This window comes from Rhinatrema bivittatum, chromosome 8 (genome assembly GCF_901001135.1).
Source record: "Rhinatrema bivittatum chromosome 8, aRhiBiv1.1, whole genome shotgun sequence".
NCBI lineage: Eukaryota > Metazoa > Chordata > Amphibia > Gymnophiona > Rhinatrematidae > Rhinatrema > Rhinatrema bivittatum.
In genome coordinates, this window is record NC_042622.1 from 83,316,347 (window position 1) to 83,335,591 (window position 19,245).

The 19,245-nt window shown below is 47.4% G+C and overlaps 1 protein-coding gene across 14 annotated transcripts in view; it reads right to left on the minus strand.

Moving 5' to 3' along the window:
- FNBP1 (formin binding protein 1) overlaps nucleotides 1–19,245 on the minus strand; it is a 547,949-nt gene that overhangs the window by 291,458 nt on the left and 237,246 nt on the right. For all 14 annotated transcript variants that reach the window (XM_029614281.1, XM_029614291.1, XM_029614288.1 and 11 more), the window contains one exon: nucleotides 363–467. In XM_029614281.1, the coding sequence (XP_029470141.1) occupies nucleotides 363–467 (105 nt within the window). The remainder of the gene's footprint in view (nucleotides 1–362; nucleotides 468–19,245) is intronic.

Genomic DNA, 19,245 nt, shown 5'->3' on the forward strand with positions numbered 1-19,245 from the left:
ACCAGTGTGCACTTTGGAAAGATTCTTTAGAATGGTCACCTAGTCATATGCTTATCATAGCTGTCTTTATAACTCAGCCATACTCTGATCAAAAATTAATTTCTCAGACTTTGGATAAAAAATATGCCATGGGTGTTGCTGTATGAATATTTTTCCTGTGCTGCTTTTGTTTAAGGTGGATATCTGGTCTAAGTTTTTGTAACTGATTATATTCTTGTTTCCCCTGTTCCATGTAAACCGGCATGATATCCCTGATGAATGTCAGTAAAGAAAAACTTTAAATAAAATAAATAAATAAACAAATAAGTGACAAGAATCATGCAGGAGTAACTGAAAAAACCCTCAAACTCTTGTTAGCTTACTTTTTCAACATCTGCTTTTGTGACATTGAAATCCGCATCCATTTTTTCAAAATACTGCTGCGCTCTGTCAGCCTCTTTACAGTCCCGTTCAAACTTTCTTTTACTCTGTGTAGAAAAAAGAGAAAAACCCAGGGGAAGTTATCAAGTACTGCTGCATATGAGAACTCAGTAAATTTAAACTTAGCTATTAATAACATTCAATAACAGGTCACTAAACTCTGAATATTACCTTTACTGAAACAGTTAAGAAGGATATTAGTTAGAACTTTTCAAAAGGACAAGCTCTGTAACTCCAGTCTCATAGATGCAAAAAGGGAGGAAAACCAATATCAGTGTTGCACAATTACAGACCTCACTATACAAATAAAGCCTTGGATTCACTGACTTGTTTGACCTGTGCAAGAAACTCACCTTGAAGCCGATGTAATAAACAGCGCTAAAGCTACCGCTGGTATTTGTGCATACTTGCATGCATTTTTGTGAGCGTTTTTCCCACATTAGCCTTATGCGGGTCTGTAATAAGTGTTCAGAGCAGGAAAAACACGCACCATAATCCCGCTTTAAAACACACAGCTAGTTTAGCGCAGGTAATTGCAAATAAGGCAATTAACTATTCAAGGGCTATGCAGGGAGCCATGCATCAATCCGTGCAGGTTTTTGAATGCGGAGATTTTAGCGCCTGGGTCAGGGCAGCAGTTACTTTAAAGCATTCGTCTGAGATCGTGTTTTCCCGTCGATAGCAGGGCTGAATTAGCCATGCTGTCATGGGATCTGTCAATCAGGTCCGGGAGGCGGAGCTTTACAAAGCAGAGATTAGATTTTAGCTCTCTGCAGCTGCGCATGTGTTCCCGCGCAGGAAAGTAACAGATTCTCCTCAGTCTGTTTTTTCCACGAGCAGGATCGCACGCGGGGCTGACTTCTCCTCAGCACTTCTTATTTTATTGAAATGTCAAAAAAGCCAGGGTTTAAATCCTGTGCCTGCAGCAAGGTAATGTCGGTCACGGATGGCCATGACCGATGTTACCGATGCCTGGGACCAGAGCATCACTTACAAAACTGTGATTTTTGTGCTCGAATGTCCCCAAGAGCCCAAAAACAACGGGCCTACAAAATGTTTGAACTTTTCACGTTTTCTGAGCCATCGGAGGCTCATTCTTCACCGGGTCCCTCGTTGATGGCGACTCTGTCACAAAAAAGAGCATCGTTGTGGGATCCTCACCCCTCCAGGCTTGGAGGTAAGGACTTACGGAGCCAACATAGGCCTTCGGATCAGAGAGGACCGAAAGAGCCTCGGCGATTGGCGCAAGAATCAACGGCGCCTAAATCTCTGGCACCGACGACTTATGCGCCTGAAGGACCTTCTGCGCCCAAATCACCATTGGCGCATAATACTTCTGCGCCCAAATCAACATCGGCGCACAAGACACCGGCGCGCCCAACGCAGGAACCATATGTGCATATGGCGCCGAAGACTTCAGCGCGTACGGCGCCGGAGCCGCCTGAAGAGAGCACGGCACCGAAACTTCTGCTCACAAGTCGGAATATGCGCACAACTTACAAAAAACAGCGGCGCACATGGCGCCGAAAACATTGGCGCACTCGACAACACACAGATTGACACATAGTGGACTACAAAAGTCCAAACAAATATATCATTCAATACCACATGGGGTAAAACAAAGACATCAGTCTCCAGATGTACCTCATTCCACCTCCTCAGATTCTAATTCTACAGAGGTGAAGTCAAGACGAATCAGACGATCACTGTCGGGAGATGGAACCCATACAGGATCATCTTCATACCATCGCCATAGACGGTCACGTCGCTCACAACAAAAAGCTGCGAAGACGAGAGATACATGGGCAGTGAGCCCTTCCACTTCTGGGTCATCTCACCCACGAAGTGTAGATTCCTTACCTCGTAGACAATTAATACAAATAACTTCCTCTGCTGCATCTTCGTCCTCAGATAATTCTGTTAAGACCATAGAAGATACAATAAGAAACAGGTATAACGTACCAGCTACTTCCACTAAAATTTCTACAGTACCACCTAAAACAGGTGAACTACCAACACAATCTGGTCGTGCAGCAATGCCTCCTCAAACAAAAGAGGCATTTCTTCAATTATCCCAATCATTGGCAGGGTTTTATGAAACTCTTCAATCATCTTTTAAGATGTCTAACAAACTATCTGTGAGTTCTCCAGAGCACAATACACATACCTCTAGAGAACCGTCGGTGGAGCCTCCGGCATCCCCAATGACGAAACGACCAATTTCACCAATTCAACAGCAAGATACCCCTATAGATTCTCTATCTCCACAAACATCCCCATTGTCATCTACTGGATTCCCATCGGATCCACAAGAACAACCACAGGAACCATATTCTCCTCCAGAGGACCTGACATACCCAAAGTTTTTAGAAAAATTGGGCACAATACTACATCTCGAGGTCCAAAAGGAGACAGACCCTAGGTCAGAAACCTTTGGTCTCCTAAAGATTTTCGATGCTCCGGGAGAACCAGCATCTCTCCCAACACATGACTTATTACATTCTGTCTTACAGAAATCGTGGGAAATGCCTTATTCTCTATCAGCGGTTTCCAAGAAAACGGATATTAAATTTCGTATGTGAAAAACATCGCCTTACTCTATACCACAATTACCACATGCTTCAATTGTGATAGAGTCGGCAATGCAAAGATTCAAAAAAGCAAAATCGCATGCCTCGTATCCACCGGGCAAAGACAACCAGTGTTTAGATGACTTTGGCAGGAAGATGTATCACAACTCAATGTTGAATGCCCGCATTATGCATCATCAATTCTATATGGTACAATACCTATATGAGTGCATACAAGCCACAAAAGGTATGCTTTCCTCAACAGCTGATCAGATACCACCGCCTCTTCATGATATGGAAGAGTGTTCTCGACACCTTCTGCGATCGATATATGAGGCATTTGAAACATCTTCTAGGGCATCTGCGACAGCCATAGCAGCCTATAGGATGGCATGGTTATGCTCTAGTACGATAAGAGAAGATTTACACGAGAAACTGATGAACCTCCCGTGTACAGGAAACAACTTGTTCGGGGAACGGTTTCAAGAAACAGTTGGGAAATTAAAGGAGGAAGCTCTAGCAGTCCAATCCTTAACATCACAATCTCACTACTCGACCACGAGTCGTTATGTGGGATCTACACGTAGACAATCCTATAATCATAGGCCTTACAGGTCTTATCAATCTTTTCGTACACAGATGTATCCATCTTACCAGCGTCCTCCGCCGCAACAAAACAACACGACTCAATGTAGGGGTAAACCACGTAACCAGAGACAGCAAACACAACAACCGGCTGCTGCAGTAGAATCAACGCCGTCTTTTTAATAAATCAGCCACCACCACTACATCAAGCACCACCTGGCAGAATTCATTCTTGCCTGGCAGCCTGGGAGAAAATAACAACTGATCAATGGGTTTTAGAAATAGTACGACATGGCTATCAACTCTAATTTACCACAAAACCCATACTACCTCACTTTTCCACTCTGAAGAGTCAAAGCTTCCAACCACAACTGGGGAAGGAGATTGCTTTGCTTCGCAAACAGCAGGCCATTCGATGAATTTTACCGAAAACCCCCCCCCCAAAAAAACAGGGTTCTATTCCCCATACTTCTGTTGTGGAGCGCTAGGAGAGCGATCCCACTCCTGGGAGATGTGTGTGCCCTTGGGCCGCGGCTCGACGCCAGAGGGGTCTGGAGAGGTGCTGCGGGAGGCGAGACATGCCCGAGCATGGGCTGGACGGAGGCAAGCTGGAGTGAAGACTAGAAGACAGGCCCTCCTCCGGACCTGCACGCTTCGGAAGACCCAACAACGCAATGTTGGTCTTGTGAACAGTCCTCCGACCGTTCCTAGCCCTTTCGGACCTGCCGCAGGGTACGGCACAAAGCGGCAGGCCAGATGGAGGCTAGGGCAGCGAAGACTGGAACATGGATTCAGACGAGACTCAGGAACGACGTAGACTCAGGCATAGACGTGGACTCAGGAACGAGGTGCAGGATCCATAGACGTAGACTCAGGCATAGATGCAGGATCCTTAGAAGTGGACTCAGGCAAAGACGTGGACTCAGGAATGAGGTGTAGGATGCATAGACGTGGACAGGCACAGGCATGGACTCAGGACTGGATGCACAGAGGTGGAATCAGGAACGAGGGCTGAAGGAAGACATGGGCACCGTCCCTCAGGGCGCCCTACTCAGACCACCCGCGGGACTGAGTCGCGGACCACCCTGCCTCATGCGCGCCCTACTCAGCCCTGGAAGGCTGGTCGCGGACCACGCAGAGAGCGGGAGAGCACAGGAAAGAGGAAGCAGGTTCGCTGCACTCCTGGCAGCACAAGGCAAGGATACGCTGCACTCCTGGCAGCACAAGGCAGGTTAAAGCATCAGGATCAGGAACAAGGATATCTGGAACAGCAGGAACATCAGGACTGGAACACAGATACTGGAACAGGAGACACACCTCAGGGCTGGAACATGGACATCAGGAACAGCAGGAACATCAGGACTGGATCAAGAGACAGACCTTGGGACTGGAACGGCAGGCAGACATCAGGACTGGACGAGGAGCTCCGACAGGTAACACGAAACACAGGACCTTGCAGAAGTGCTGGAACACGGACAACTTCCTGGAGCGAAGGATCTCAGGAGTGACCAACTCCTTGCGAAGGCAAAGACAGACTGAAAGCTGAGCCCTTTAGTAGGGCTGAGGTGGACAACGCCCAGGGAGGGGTCAGTAGGGGGCCACACCTGGCTGGCCCTAGAAGAAGAGCAGAGAGGCGTGCGCCCGCGCCCTAGGGAGCTGGAGAGAAGAGCTGGAAGCTGGTGGCATCCTCAGCCACGTGGAAGGCCAGGGAAGCAGTGGAGCAGCCCTGGGCTGGAGCTGGGTGAAGGCAGGTCAGTGGAGCAGCTCCCAGCTGCAAGGACTGAAGCAGGAAAAAGCAGAGAGAGGTAAGGCTGGCTGCAGGCACCGGCAGAGAGAACAGAGAGCTGTAAGAACTGAAGCAGGAGAAGGGCTGACTGCAGGAACGGCTCCATGCTGTGAAGACAGCCCCAGGAGGAGAGGTAAGACTGCAGGCAGAAGTAGAGAGCTGTAGCAGGCTGCAGGCACTGGCAGGGACGGCTTCCCAGCTAGGCAAGGACCCGGGCTGTGCAGGCACCGGCAGAGACGGCCTGCTGACTGGAGGTCCCGGGATCGCAGCAGCACGTCGGGGGAAGGCAGGAACAGAGAAGCCGGCCGCATGGGAACAGCTGCGAGGAGCCCCAGCTGATTCAGGGAGAAAGCAAGCAACAGCGTCAGCAGCCAGACTGGCTGTCTGTGAGAAAGGTAAGAGCCTGCCCACGCTTCTTGTGGGCAGGAGCATAACAACTTCATCATACCCAAAAAGTCAGGTGGACTTCACCCCATATTAGATCTACGGGAATTGAACAAATTTCTGACCAAAGAGAAATTCAAGATGGTATTGCTGAAATCCATCTTACCTTTGATTCAACCCAATGACTGGATGTGCTTCATCGATCTGAAGGATTCGTACACACATATTCCAATCCATCCATCCTCTTGGCGTTACCTATGCTTTCGCTACGGCCATCAACACTACCAGTACAAGGTTCTTCCCTTTGGACTATCGGCTGCACCCAGGGTTTTCACCAAATGCATGGTTGTTGTGGTGGCTCATCTCAGACAACAGGGTATGACCATCTTTCCATATCTGGGCAATTGGCTAATAATAGCCTCGACCCCGGAGATCTTACTCGATCACCTCCGACGGGTGATACAGTGCTTACAGGAATTGGGGCTAGTGATCAATTTTCAGAAATCACATCTCCAACCAACACAACGACTACAGTTCATAGGAGCAGGCATGGACACTATTCGCAACCGGGCATATCTCCCAACAGAAAGAATAACACACCTCCGTCAACTTCTCTATTCGTTGAACAACACTCAAAGGCCGATGGCAAGACAAATTTTGGTAGTCCTCGGTCACTTGGCGGCGGCTATCTTCACAGTGCCCAACACCAGGCTACACATGAGACGCCTGCAATGGGGACTAAAACGCCAATGGAAACAACACTCACAACCGTTGACACAGAAGCTATCGTTGACTTCTGAAATGAAACAGGACATAACATGGTGGCTCCTACACTCCACCCTGTCCAAAAGAGCAGTATTCAGTCCTCCTCCTCACAACGCAATCCTAACCTCAGATGCGTCTCACAAAGGATGGGGAGCACATCTCGAGATTTACGAAGCCCAAGGGTTATGGACAATCTTCGAGCAGTCCCTGCAGATAAATCTATTAGAGCTCAGAGCAATTCGAAATGCGTTACAAGTGTTTCAAGATCACTTAAAGGGCCGCAGAATCATGATCTACACAATCAAGTGGCAATGTTTTATATCAACAAGCAAGGAGGGTCCGGTTCATGGCCCCTTTGCAAGGAGACCCTGACAATCTTCAAACATGCTCACCAACATTGCATACATCTGCAAGCAATTTATCTACCAGGAGTAGCAAATACAAGGGCTGACAGTCTAAGTCGCATCTTTCATCCTCACGAATGGACACTCAATTCGGAGATAGCCCAAAGCATCTTCATGCAATCGGGGATGCCCGCAATAGAACTCTTTGCAACAGAGATCAAAGTTCAGGTTCCCAAATTCTGCTCGATACGACCAAGTCAATTCAGGATCGCCCAGGATGCCTTCCTCATGCCGTGGACAACAGGCCTCCTATATGCCTTTCCTCCCATACCACTCATAACAAGAACAATTCAAAAGTGCATTATAGACAAGGCTCAACTGATACTCATAGCTCCAGCCTGGCCAAGGCAACCATGGTACAGTTTCCTTCTCCGACTGTCCATCACGGACCCCATTCGATTACCAAATCGCCCAGATCTTCTCTTCCAAGATCAAGGAACGCTTCTACACCCACTACACTCATCTCTTCATTTGACAGCATGGAGATTGAGAGGCTCTGAACAGGGAGTTTCCACTTCGGCACAATCCATTTTGTTAGAATCCAAGAAACTCTCAACAAGGAAAAACTATAGCTATAAATGGAAACACTACTCTACCTGGTGCATTTCTAACGGTGTACCACGTTTAGACTGTTCACCTGAGTTACTCATTGATTATCTACATACAATGTACACAGCTGGTCTGGCAACCTCATCCATCAGGGTCCATCTCAGTGGCATAAGGGCATATCACAGACCACTTAACAATATTCCTATTTCCGATCACCCCTTACTATCTCGTTTCATCAAGGGGTTAACTCACCTTCGCCCTCCGATCTCTAAGCCTCCAGTTCCATGGAACCTCAACATAGTTCTTGAACAGCTCATGCTTTTCCTGTTTGAACCCATGGACTCGGTGCACATTAAATACCTCACATGGAAGGTGGTATTCCTCGTGGCAATAACATCAGCACGACGAGTCAGTGAATTACAGGCCTTGGTCCATTATGCTCCGTATTTACAGTTTCAACACCAGAAGGTGGTTCTCTGAACTCACCCATCCTTTCTACCAAAAGTGGTTTCTCAATTCCATCTCAATCAGACCATAGAACTGCACATCTTTTTCCCTAAACCTCATGCAAATGACAGGGAAAAATTACTGCATACGCTAGACTGCAAAAGGGCTTTAGCATACTACAAAGAAAGAACAAACTCGGACTCCCGTGTTTCTCAACTCTTTGTCTCTTTCGACCCGAAAGCACCTGGAATACCGGTGGCTAAACACACTATCTCCAGCTGGATAGCACAGTGCATCAAGTTCTGCTACGACAAACAGAACCTACAGCTACATTCTGTTCCCAAAGCTCATCAAGTTAGAGCAGTGGCGGCCTCTTTGGCACACCTTAAACATGTACAACCCATTGACATTTGTAAGGCAGCTACATGGTCATAGCTCCATACCTTCACATCGCACTACTGCCTTGATTAACAAGCAGCCACTGATGCGAAGATAGGGCACGCAATACTGCAATCTCTATCCTCTTCGACACGGTGAATGCCTAACTGTTCATGATCATGTACAAACATATATACCATAAACAATGTGATCGGGAGCTTGGGACCCCCATGACAGCATGGCTAATTCAGCCCTGCTATCGACGGGATAAAGCAAGTTTGCTTACCGTAGTTTCCGTAGATAGCAGGATGAATTAGCCATGCTGACCCACCCTCCTTCCTGGCAGTCACCGTCTTTCCAAACTACAGCTTAATCACAGATTGAGGAGAATCTGTTACTTTCCTGCGCGGGAACACATGTGCAGCCGCAGAGAGCTAAAAGCTAATCTCTGCTTTGTAAAGCTCCGCCTCCCGGACCTGATTGACAGATCCCATGGCAGCATGGCTAATTCATCCTGCTATCTATGGAAACACCGTTTACGGTAAGCAAACTTGCTTTTACTCTGGGTAATCATGAATTATCTTCACTTTTTCTGGAGGTCTGTTGGCATGTGCCGGTATAGCTGTCATGTGGTCAGACACCAAACATGAATAGGTTACACATTGCTCTATCCACCTTCAGTTCCACTCCTGGACCACTAACTTCACTGTTTTATAAAAAGGGAAGGCTTTCACCCTAAGAATCACTCACAGGTCACCGCATTAATGTGGTTTTCAGCATGGGTTTCTGCGTGGTTTATTACCTAGGGTCATGTGTGTGCATCTCATTTGCATATGTGTTCTTTATTGCATCCCAAGAAGGTGCCTGCTTTTGCCGCATGCGCAAAAAAAAATACATGCAGACAACTAGCGCCGATTTCACCATGGGTCTTATTACATCGGCCTCTCAATGCGAGACTCTGCTGGCAATCTCACACTGCATGAGATTTGGTAGTTTTTCAGTGCTCATACTGTGTGTCATTTGGTTTAGAAGCAATGATAACTGCTATACAGCTTGGATTTAGGTACAGGCAATGTAAGAAACTACCTCCAGTGCTAAATTTTCATATACATTGGAGTGTTGTCATTGCAATCTGGACCTGCAGAGCGGCCACTTTCCCACAAGAACAGCAAATCCTTGCAGAAAATTCAGCATGGGGCTTGATAGCTCTCATGCTGACAGGCCCAGCAATGCCCCACCCCTCGCATAGGTTTTCATAGCAACAGGAAAACTGTGTGAAAGGAGAGGGCAAGGCTGTCACAGAGTTTTGTCAATGCATGAGAGTTTGCCAGTCTCATGTTGAATTTTCTGCAAGCAGTTGTTGCTGCCTCAGGTGAGAGGATGACCATGGGAGAGGGGATCCAGGTCGCCTGCTCTCCGATAACCCTGGGAGGAAGAGTAGAGGGAGGGGAAGGAGAAACCCCCACTATTTCTATAGATGCCCCCTTTTCAAAACTGCCTTTGCTGTTATAAGTTTATTTCTATATCACACTTTCTTCTGGACAATTACATCTGAGCTATACAAGTGCTTATGATATCCTGATAGCTGGAAGAATACACACTGAGGCCACTGCTAGTCTGTGTGAAAACAAAAAAATTCCATTTAATTTTCAATTCAGGAGCTTCACCTAAATTGAGGAAAATTTTAAGGAAAATATAGAATCCTAAATTTTTGGCTCAAGATTCCTTAAATTTATGGATTTCGATTTGCCATTTATTTGCAAAGTTTAAGATATCTAACATTTTTCTCCTATCTTAATACCACTCCTGTAGCCACCCATTTTTTAGGAATTTTAAATTTAGGGGGTATATATTCAAAGCTGGCCGTGAAGTAACTTAGCTGGTTAGAACTTATCTGGCTAAATTGCAATGTATATTCAGTGGCACACTTAGCCAGAGATGTCTACCCAGCTAAGTTTAGACCTGCGTCATAACTTACATATATACTTATGCGGCTAACTTCAAATATTTGTAGTTAGCCATATAAGTTATACAGCTAATTCACTCCGCCCCGAACCGCCCAGTACATGCCTACTTTTTCTGTGAGACTTTTAGCCATACAAGGGACTTATAGGGCTAAACGGTAGCCGCTGAACGTAGGCGCATATTTAGTGCCTGATACTTAGCTGCACAAGTCCTGCTAATCCAACTAAATAGCGCTGAATGCACTTTGAATATTGGGCCCTATGTGTCTAGTGAAATAAGTGCTTAAACCTAAGAACTCAGTCTAGTCAGTTTTCAAAAGCGCTGATTTAGGCACCTAACTTCCTAACCCCTAGATTCATCAAAATTCTATAATAATGCATGGATAACGCCCGCAGTAAGAAAAAGGGGCCTGTTTATGGTAATTTTGGAATTACCACACCACGCACTAACATTGCGCTTCGCATACGTAGTATCGTGGAGTGCGATAAAGTTTTTGCACCCTGTTATACTTCTATTTCGCAGCTCGCAAACTACCCAAAACAGATAGCTATTACTATTGGGGGGAGAGGGAGAGCGAGTGAGAGTCTCACAAGGATGATATTTCTACAATGTTCTCTTGTCCTAGCTTGATGGACTCTATAACAGGGTACTATCAAGCTAGGGTAAGAAAAAACAGTAGAAATTTAAATTTTGTGAGACTTTCCTCACTCCAAATGACGTCAAATCTTCACTGAGGTGTACTGCGCTGTTCGTACATCTCACTCTGCATGTAAAACTGGCCCCTATACCGTAAACTACCACCAACACCTCACCTTGAGCTATTAGCTGGCCCTCCTATAGAGATATAAATAGTTGAATACTGTGAAGGCCTCCCCATAGGTGCTCTCTCTCTCTCTCTATCTCTACTTCCTCTCCAAACAATCAGGTGCATTAAATGACCCTATAATTTAGCACCTAGCAGTTCATATTAAGAAGCATTCAGTGGAGAGAGAAATCAAGATGGCGTCCTGAGAGGATGTAACTCCATTAGCTCCGTGTTTCTCAAGATTTTTTGACTGCTTTTGCTAGTTACCTCAAAAAAATGCCTCACAAGAGAAAAGGTAAAGTCCGGGTATACCCACCCGACCCGGATCTTGCTTCAGGGCAACGATTGATATCCAAGTTCGCCTCTTCTTCACCCGTTTGAGGGCTTCAACCCCCGCTGGTGAGCAGGCGAGAGGAGAGCCTTACTCCCCTGGGGAGCTTTCGTTGAGCCCTCCCGCTCCGAAAACACCGTTGGAAGCTTTGCCACGCACCGACGACGGAGGAGCCGAGGCTCATGTCGATGACATCATCCGGAGCACTTGGCTGGGTGGCCCAGAAGCTGCCGGTTCGTCGGGAGGAGAACCGAGACCCCAAACGGCTGCTTCCCAAGGAGGAAAGGGGCAGGAAGCAGCTGAAATCCCACTAACATCGGGTGAAGGCAGCGAGTCTGCAGGATTTGGGGTAAGGAGATCCCCCCAATTGCAATTTGTTAAACCAACGGTGGTAACCCTCGATACTATCTGGGACTTTATGGTGAGGATGTCGGATAAACTAGACAATCAGGCCCTAAAGTTTGATGAGTTTTCTACAAGATTTGTGACACAAGAGCGGGACAACCAGCAGAAATTTATGGAACATGAGGAAGCAATCAAGAAAACTAATGAGGAAATAAGAAATATCCATAGCATAAATGCCACTATGATTTCTGAAAGGACTTATATGTCGAGGAGATTGGAATCAATAGAAAACTTTATGAGGCATCTAAATATAAGATTAATAAATTTTCCTATTGTAATGGGGGAAATCCCTTTGTTAACTTTTAAGAAATATGCAATAGAGACTTTAAAGATACCTCAAGAAGAGATTCCTCCTGTAAAGAAATTATTTTTTCTACCTAAAAGGAATAACCCAGATCCAGCTGTTTCTAATGTTCAAAGGTTGGACTTTCATAGAAACATAAACATAGAAACATAGAAATGACGGCAGAAGAAGACCAAACGGCCCATCAAGTCTGCCCAGCAAGCTACGCACTTTATCCATTTTTTTCCCTTTTTCTCTCTCCCTCCAGCCCTAATTCCCCTCCACCCAATTTAGAGAGCAGCTCTGTATCTGCATCCAAGTGACATCCAGCTCAATTAGGGGTAGCAACCGCTGTAACAAGCAGGCCACCCCCTTGCCCCATACTCTTACCCACCCCTGTTTTTATTTTTTTGTTTTGTTTTATTTTTTTATTTTTTTTTTTGAAAATAGCAGCCCTCCATCCTTCCGCTCCGTGAAGGTGGAACACCAACTACTGGCCACTGGCATCCCGCTCCGTGAATGCCTCTGTGGCTTCTGCCGCTCCGTGCAGTGTTTGAATGCCTCTGTGGCTACTGCCGCTCCTAAAACCTAACCGAATATTTAGAAAACTCTACCATTGAAATTGTGGATAGGGCTATACTTTTTGTTTCCTTTTTTGATGAAGCTAGTGTTTCAAAGATTATGAAAAATTATTTTAAAAATTTAAATGAAGTATACTGTGGTGGTCTAGTACGTGTGTATCCGGATCTTGCTAAACCTACGCAGCAGCGTAGGAAGGCTTTTTTTACAAATGAGACCTGAGACCTTAGCACTAGGAGCCAGTTTTATGCTGTGCTATCCTTGTAAGTGCATCATTAAACTGGCCAGGAATACTCACATATTCTTTTTACCTGATCAACTACGGGTCTTTTTGAATGGGAGAAGACTTCCTAGTGAACTATAAAGGGAGAACTAGATTGGGGTAGAAACCAGGAGCTAAAGTATTTTCTTGTTTCCTTAATATACTCCTCTATAATGTTTCCTTTCTCTCCATATTTTCCTATGTAATAGAGGAATTTAAGTAAGAAGTATTATAAAACTCTCTGGGTTAAGAGGGTTTATGACTTCCTTGTTTAATTACTTCATGACTAATCCTTATATTGAGATTCCTTGTATTTCCAATGCAAAAGTTTTGTTTTGTATAATTGTTAAAAGATGATAAATAAAAAATTAAAAAAAAAAAAAAGAAGCATTCAGCAGGCTAACTCAGACGTTAGCTGACTAAATATTAATTTAGCTGGCTAATAGGACAAATTACTAAGCCGAAATAGTTTGTCATGGTAGGGGCCAAATATCACGGTGAGGTATCCCCACAATATCAAGCCCCTCCCCAACAAAACACCGCAGCAATATCATGGCACGATTTTATATTGTGACACTATCTCGCAACAAAAAATCGTGCTGTGGTATGGGGCTGCCATCACGTTAAAGGGCCAGATAGTCCAAATCTACCCAAACTCCCAAAGCTCTCAAATCGTCTCAGGGGTCTTTGGAAACACTCCCTCCCCCCACCACCTTCTGAGGCAGCTCTAGCCTCCCAAAAGTCCAAAAATGTATAAGGCAAAACTTATAGCAATAGCCCAATCCCTTCTCAACCCCTCCCCTTTTCAAAAAAAAGTGCCCCTGCAGCTTTATGAACCCCACTCCCTTCCAAGCACTGCCCCCTATTAGCCCCCATCTCTTCACCCCCCCCCAGTCCAAATAATAAACTATCCTTGGGGTCTAGAGGCCCTCCCCCCAAGCCCCAGCCATAAAAAAGGACCCTGGTAGTCTGGGGGGATGGCACCCTGACACCCACCCCCTAAACCTCTAATTTAAAGGATTGGTGATCAGTGGGTCCCGGAGTACCTCCTTGTTCCAGGCCCATTCAACGCCATTATCCAAAATGGCATTGTCCTAATCTTGCCCCAATAATGGCATATACCAGGCCATGAGCAAGGGGGCGCTCCAGGCCCCCACCAACCACCAATGCTTTAAATTAGAATTACAGGCGGGGGGGGGGGGGGGGGGCGCGAGTGCAAGGGGATGGGGTGCCCCCAAAACAAGCAGACAAAAGAAAATTATTCCTTACCTGCTAATTTTCGTTCCTGTAGTACTAAGGATCAGTCCAGACTGTGGGTTATGCTCCCAGTCCAGCAGGTGGAGTCAGAAGCAAAAATTCGAGGGGGTTCTATATGACGTGACCCCCTGTGCCTCAATCCTCAGTAACTAAACTTAAAAAGCCAAAGAGAAGAGACGGAGGGATCAAGAATAACACTTGTTCAACAATAATGAACGAAGATTAAACTAATAACAAACAACCTACAAAAGGAACTTGTCAAACCGAACTGTGTAAAACAGAGAGTCCTGAAACCCCAGGACGAGCTTAGAAGAAGAAGCAGAAAGAATAGGAGTGAAGAGCAGAGGCTTATCCCAAATACAACCCTTAAATACTAGGGAGGGCGTCTGGACTGATCCTTAGTACTACTGGAACGAAAATTAGCAGGTAAGGAATAATTTTCTTTTCCCTGTACGTACAAGGATCAGTCCAGACTGTGGGATGTACCAAAGCTTCCCTACTCCGGGTGGGCCGATACCAGCCCTGCTCTCAAGATACTATCTCCAAAGGAACCGAAACCCGGAGCCCGAACATCTAAACGATAGTGTCTAGAGAAAGTATGTAGAGATTTCCAGGTGGCCGCTCTACAAATTTCTTGAGCAGACACCAAAGAACTTTCTGCCCAGGACGCAGCCTGCGCCCGAAGGGAATGTGCCTTAACACCCAGAGGTGGTTGGCGCCCTTTCCCTATATATGCAGCAGCAATCGCACCCTTCAACCATCGAGCAATGGTTGTCTTGGAAGCCATCTGACCCCTCCTGGGGCCTGACCATAGAACAAAAAGATGATCCGTGAGACGAAAATCATTGGTGGATTCCAAGTACTGCATGAGACATCTTTTAACATCCAGACTACGTAGCTGTCTGGAATCCGACACGGAGAAAGAAGGGAGTTCTACCGACTGATTCAAGTGGAAAGAAGAAACCACCTTTGGAAGAAAAGAGGGAACAGTCCTTAGGGAAATACCGTCCTCTGAAATACGGAGGTAAGGTTCTTGGCAAGACAAAGCTTGGAGTTCCGAAATACGACGAGCTGAACTTATGGCTACCAGAAAGACAGACTTTAGGGTGAGGTCTTTGATGGTGGCTGCGCGTAAAGGCTCAAACGGAGGTCCTACAAGAGCCTCGAGAACCAAATTGAGACTCCAAGAGGGACATGGCGATCTGGAAGGAGGATTCAATTGCTGTACACCCCTGAGAAAACGGAGTATATCTGGATGAGAGGAGAGTGGAGAAAGCATTCCTGTCTGCAACAAAGCTCCCAACGCTGCTACCTGTACCCTAAGGGAGTTATATGCAAGACCCATGTCAAGGCCAGCTTGAAGGAAAGCTAAGACTTGAACTACCGAGGCATTAGTCGGTACAATGTCACAACCAACACACCAATCCTCAAAAACTTTCCAAACTCTGATATAAGTGACCGAGGTGGAAGTCTTTCTAGACCGCAATAGAGTGGAAATAACTGCCTCCGGAAATCCTTGACGTCTCAACTTGCGCCTCTCAAAAGCCAGGCCACAAGACAGAAGCGATCTGCCTCTTCTAAAAATATGGGACCCTGTTTGAGAAGACGAGGTAGATGACTGAGACGAATCGGCCCTTCGCGAACTAGAAGAAGTAGGTCCGCGAACCATGGTCTCCTTGGCCATTCCGGGGCTACCAGAATTACCGGTGCTGGGTGAACTTCTATGCGACGAAGCACCCGTCCCATTAGGGGCCACGGAGGAAAGACATACAGAAGAATCTGCCTGGGCCACAGGAGGACCAGAGCATCTACCCCTTCTGCCCCGTGCTCTCGTCTGCGGCTGAAGAAACGAGTGGCCTTTGTGTTCTTGGCTGTGGCCATGAGATCTACGTGGGGGGAACCCCAACGATCTTCTATGAGAATCATCGCTTCTCTGGAGAGCTCCCACTCTCCCGGATCCAGACGTTGTCGGCTGAGAAAATCCGCCTGAACGTTGTCTACGCCTGCGATGTGAGAGGCGGCTAGCTGAAACAAGTGTTGTTCCGCCCACTGCATTAGCCTTTCCGCTTCCCACGCAACCAGGTGACTCCTCGTGCCTCCCTGACGGTTGATGTACGATACCGTGGTTGCATTGTCCGAGAGAATCCTGACTGCTCTTTGACAAACAAGAGGAAGGAATCCCTGTAAAGCAAGGTGAACGGCTCTTGTCTCCAACTGGTTGATGGACCACTGACTTTGCTCGTGTGTCCAAATGCCTTGAATGGAACTCGACTGGCATACCGCCCCCCAACCCGTGAGGCTGGCATCCGTGGTGACTATCAACCAATCCGGTGTCTCCAAGGATACTCCCTGGGCCAGATTTTGAGGATCCAACCACCAACGGAGACTGAGTCGAGCTGCAGGTGGAATTGGAAGAACTGCACTGTAATCTCGAGATACCGGCTTCCAACGGGATAGCAGAGCCTTCTGTAGAGGCCGAAGATGTGCAAAGGCCCATGGAACGAGATCGATCGTGGAGGCCATAGTCCCCAGTACCTGTAGATAATCCCAAGCTGTTGGAACTTGGAGAGTCAAGAAATGAAAAACCTGTTCTCTCAAAGCCTGCGCTCGCTCTGGACGTAGGAACACTTTTCCCTCTCTTGTGTTGAAGTGAGCGCCCAGAAAATCCAACGACTGAGATGGAGAAAGCCGGCTTTTGTCGTAGTTGATTATCCAGTCCAGGGACTGAAGCAGGGACACTACCCTTTCTACTGCAAAAATCCCCTGTCTTCGGGACTTTGCCCGAATGAGCCAGTCGTCGAGATACGGGTGAACCAGAATTCCTTCTCGACGAAGAGCCGCTGCAACTACAACCATAACTTTTGTAAAAACTCGAGGAGCTGTGGCTAGACCAAAAGGTAGCGCCTTGAATTGGAAATGCTGCCCCAGAATCTTGAAACGGAGATAGCGTTGAAAATCTGGATGGATCGGAATATGGAGGTACGCCTCCGTCAAATCCAAAGAAGCAAGAAATTCTCCTCGATGGACCGCCGCTAACACCGACCTGAGCGTTTCCATGCGGAAGCGAGGTACCCTGAGTGCCCTGTTGACAGTCTTGAGGTCCAGAATGGGTCGGAAAGATCCCTCCTTTTTGGGAACCACAAAATAAATGGAGTAGTGACCTCGACCCAACTCGTTGACGGACACTGGTCTTATCGCTCCTAAGGCTCGCAGACGCTGAAGAGTCTGACGGACGGCGTTCTGCTTGAGGAGAGAACCGCAAGGCGAGAAAAGAAATCTGTCTCTGGGGGTGTAGACAAAATCCAACGCGTAACCTTGTCTTAGGATGTCTAGGACCCACTGGTCCGAAGTGATGCGAGCCCACTCCCTGTAAAAGAGAGAGAGTCGGCCCCCCACCCGGGGGGGTCAACTCGTGGGCTAATTTGGCATCATTGTGCTGGTTTAGGGGTTGAGCGAGTCTCTGTAGCCTCTTTGCCTGTCCGCCGACCTCGAAAGGACCGATTCCAGCCCTGTGAGCGATAAGATGGAGTCCTTGAAGCTGGTTGTTGCCTGTTTGTCCGAGCGCGACGTTGGTTCCGAGATCGGTTTCTGGAAAAACTGAAAGACCTAGCTGAACGAGGTCTGTCCTCTGGAAGTTTATGCACCGCATTCTCATTCAGGGACTTGATTATCTGATCCAAATCCTCACCAAAAAGGAACTTTCCCTTAAAAGGCAAAGAACCCAGACGTGTCTTGGAAGAGAAATCCGCCGACCAGTTGCGGAGCCAGAGAAGACGGCGAGCCGAAACTGCTGCAACCATTGACCGAGAGAGAACTCTAAGAAGATCATAAAGCGCGTCTGCACCATATGCTATCACAGACTCTAACCTATCTGCCTGTTGAGCTTCAGGAGTAGGAAGATCCTGCGAGGTGAGTAGTTGTTGAATCCAACGTAAGCCAGCCCTTTGCGCAAGAGCAGTGCAGATGGCCGCACGGACTCCGAGAGCCGAAACTTCAAAAATTCTCTTCAGAAAAACCTCCAACTTCCTATCCTGGAGATCCCTCAGGGCCGTTCCGCCCGTTACAGGGATGGTGGTGCTTTTAGTTACCGCAGAGACCGCAGAATCCACTGCCGGTACTTTTAAAAGATCCAGAAAATCCACTGGAAGAGGATATAATTTTTCCATAGCTTTGCTGACCCTGAGGGAGGCCTCTGGAGTATCCCATTCCCTAGAAATCAGTTGTAAGAAACTGGGGTGTGTAGGGAAAGCCTTCGCCATAGGTCGAAGACCCGCAAGGAGGGGGTCTCCCTTCTTAATTTTAGGGTCTGAGGGTGTTGGGTCCGGGGGAGGATCAATGTCCATCTCCTGTAGAATATGTGGAATGAGACCTTCCAACTCCTCCAGTTGAAAGATGCGAAGCACCCGGGGATCGTCCCCTTCAAGCTGAACTGAAAGAGAAGGATCATCTCCTACCGAATCCTGAAGCACATTTCCCTGTGGAATAACCGGAGAATTCCGTGGTAGACCCGCGGGAGGCTTGTGAGGCATTGGAGTAGAACCTGTAATTTGGACCACACCCTGCGCCGAAGGTCCCCCTAATGAGGGATCCAAAAGTGGTAACTTGGCAGGAGGAGGACCCCAGGCCGCACCCAGGGGCTGACCGCAGCTCTGTAAAAATGCGCGGTGCATTAAAACTACAAATTCCGGGGAGAAACCTGGTAGTCCTGTAGGTAGCCCCCCCGGGGGTTCCCCTACCGTAAATTGGTCTTCTGAGCCGACCGTGGGTGTCAGAACGGCCGGTGGACGAGAAACTGAGTCCCCCGTTTCCTCACAATCAGAAGCGCCGGTTTCTCCCTCAGAAAATAAAATGGCCGCCGTTCCCGCGCTCAACGGGAACGGGGCCTGCCGCTGACGAGGAGTGCCGTCCTCCAAGTGGTGTCCTGTGCCTTCCCCCGATGGTGTGCTAACTTTTTCGGGGAGATTACAGTTGGAGCACAGCCCCTCGGCAGAGAGGCGGCTGCCCAAACGCCCGCAGGAAGCACAAGAAGGAGTACGCGACATGAGGGAGGAGTTTCTTCCCCCAGGGAGG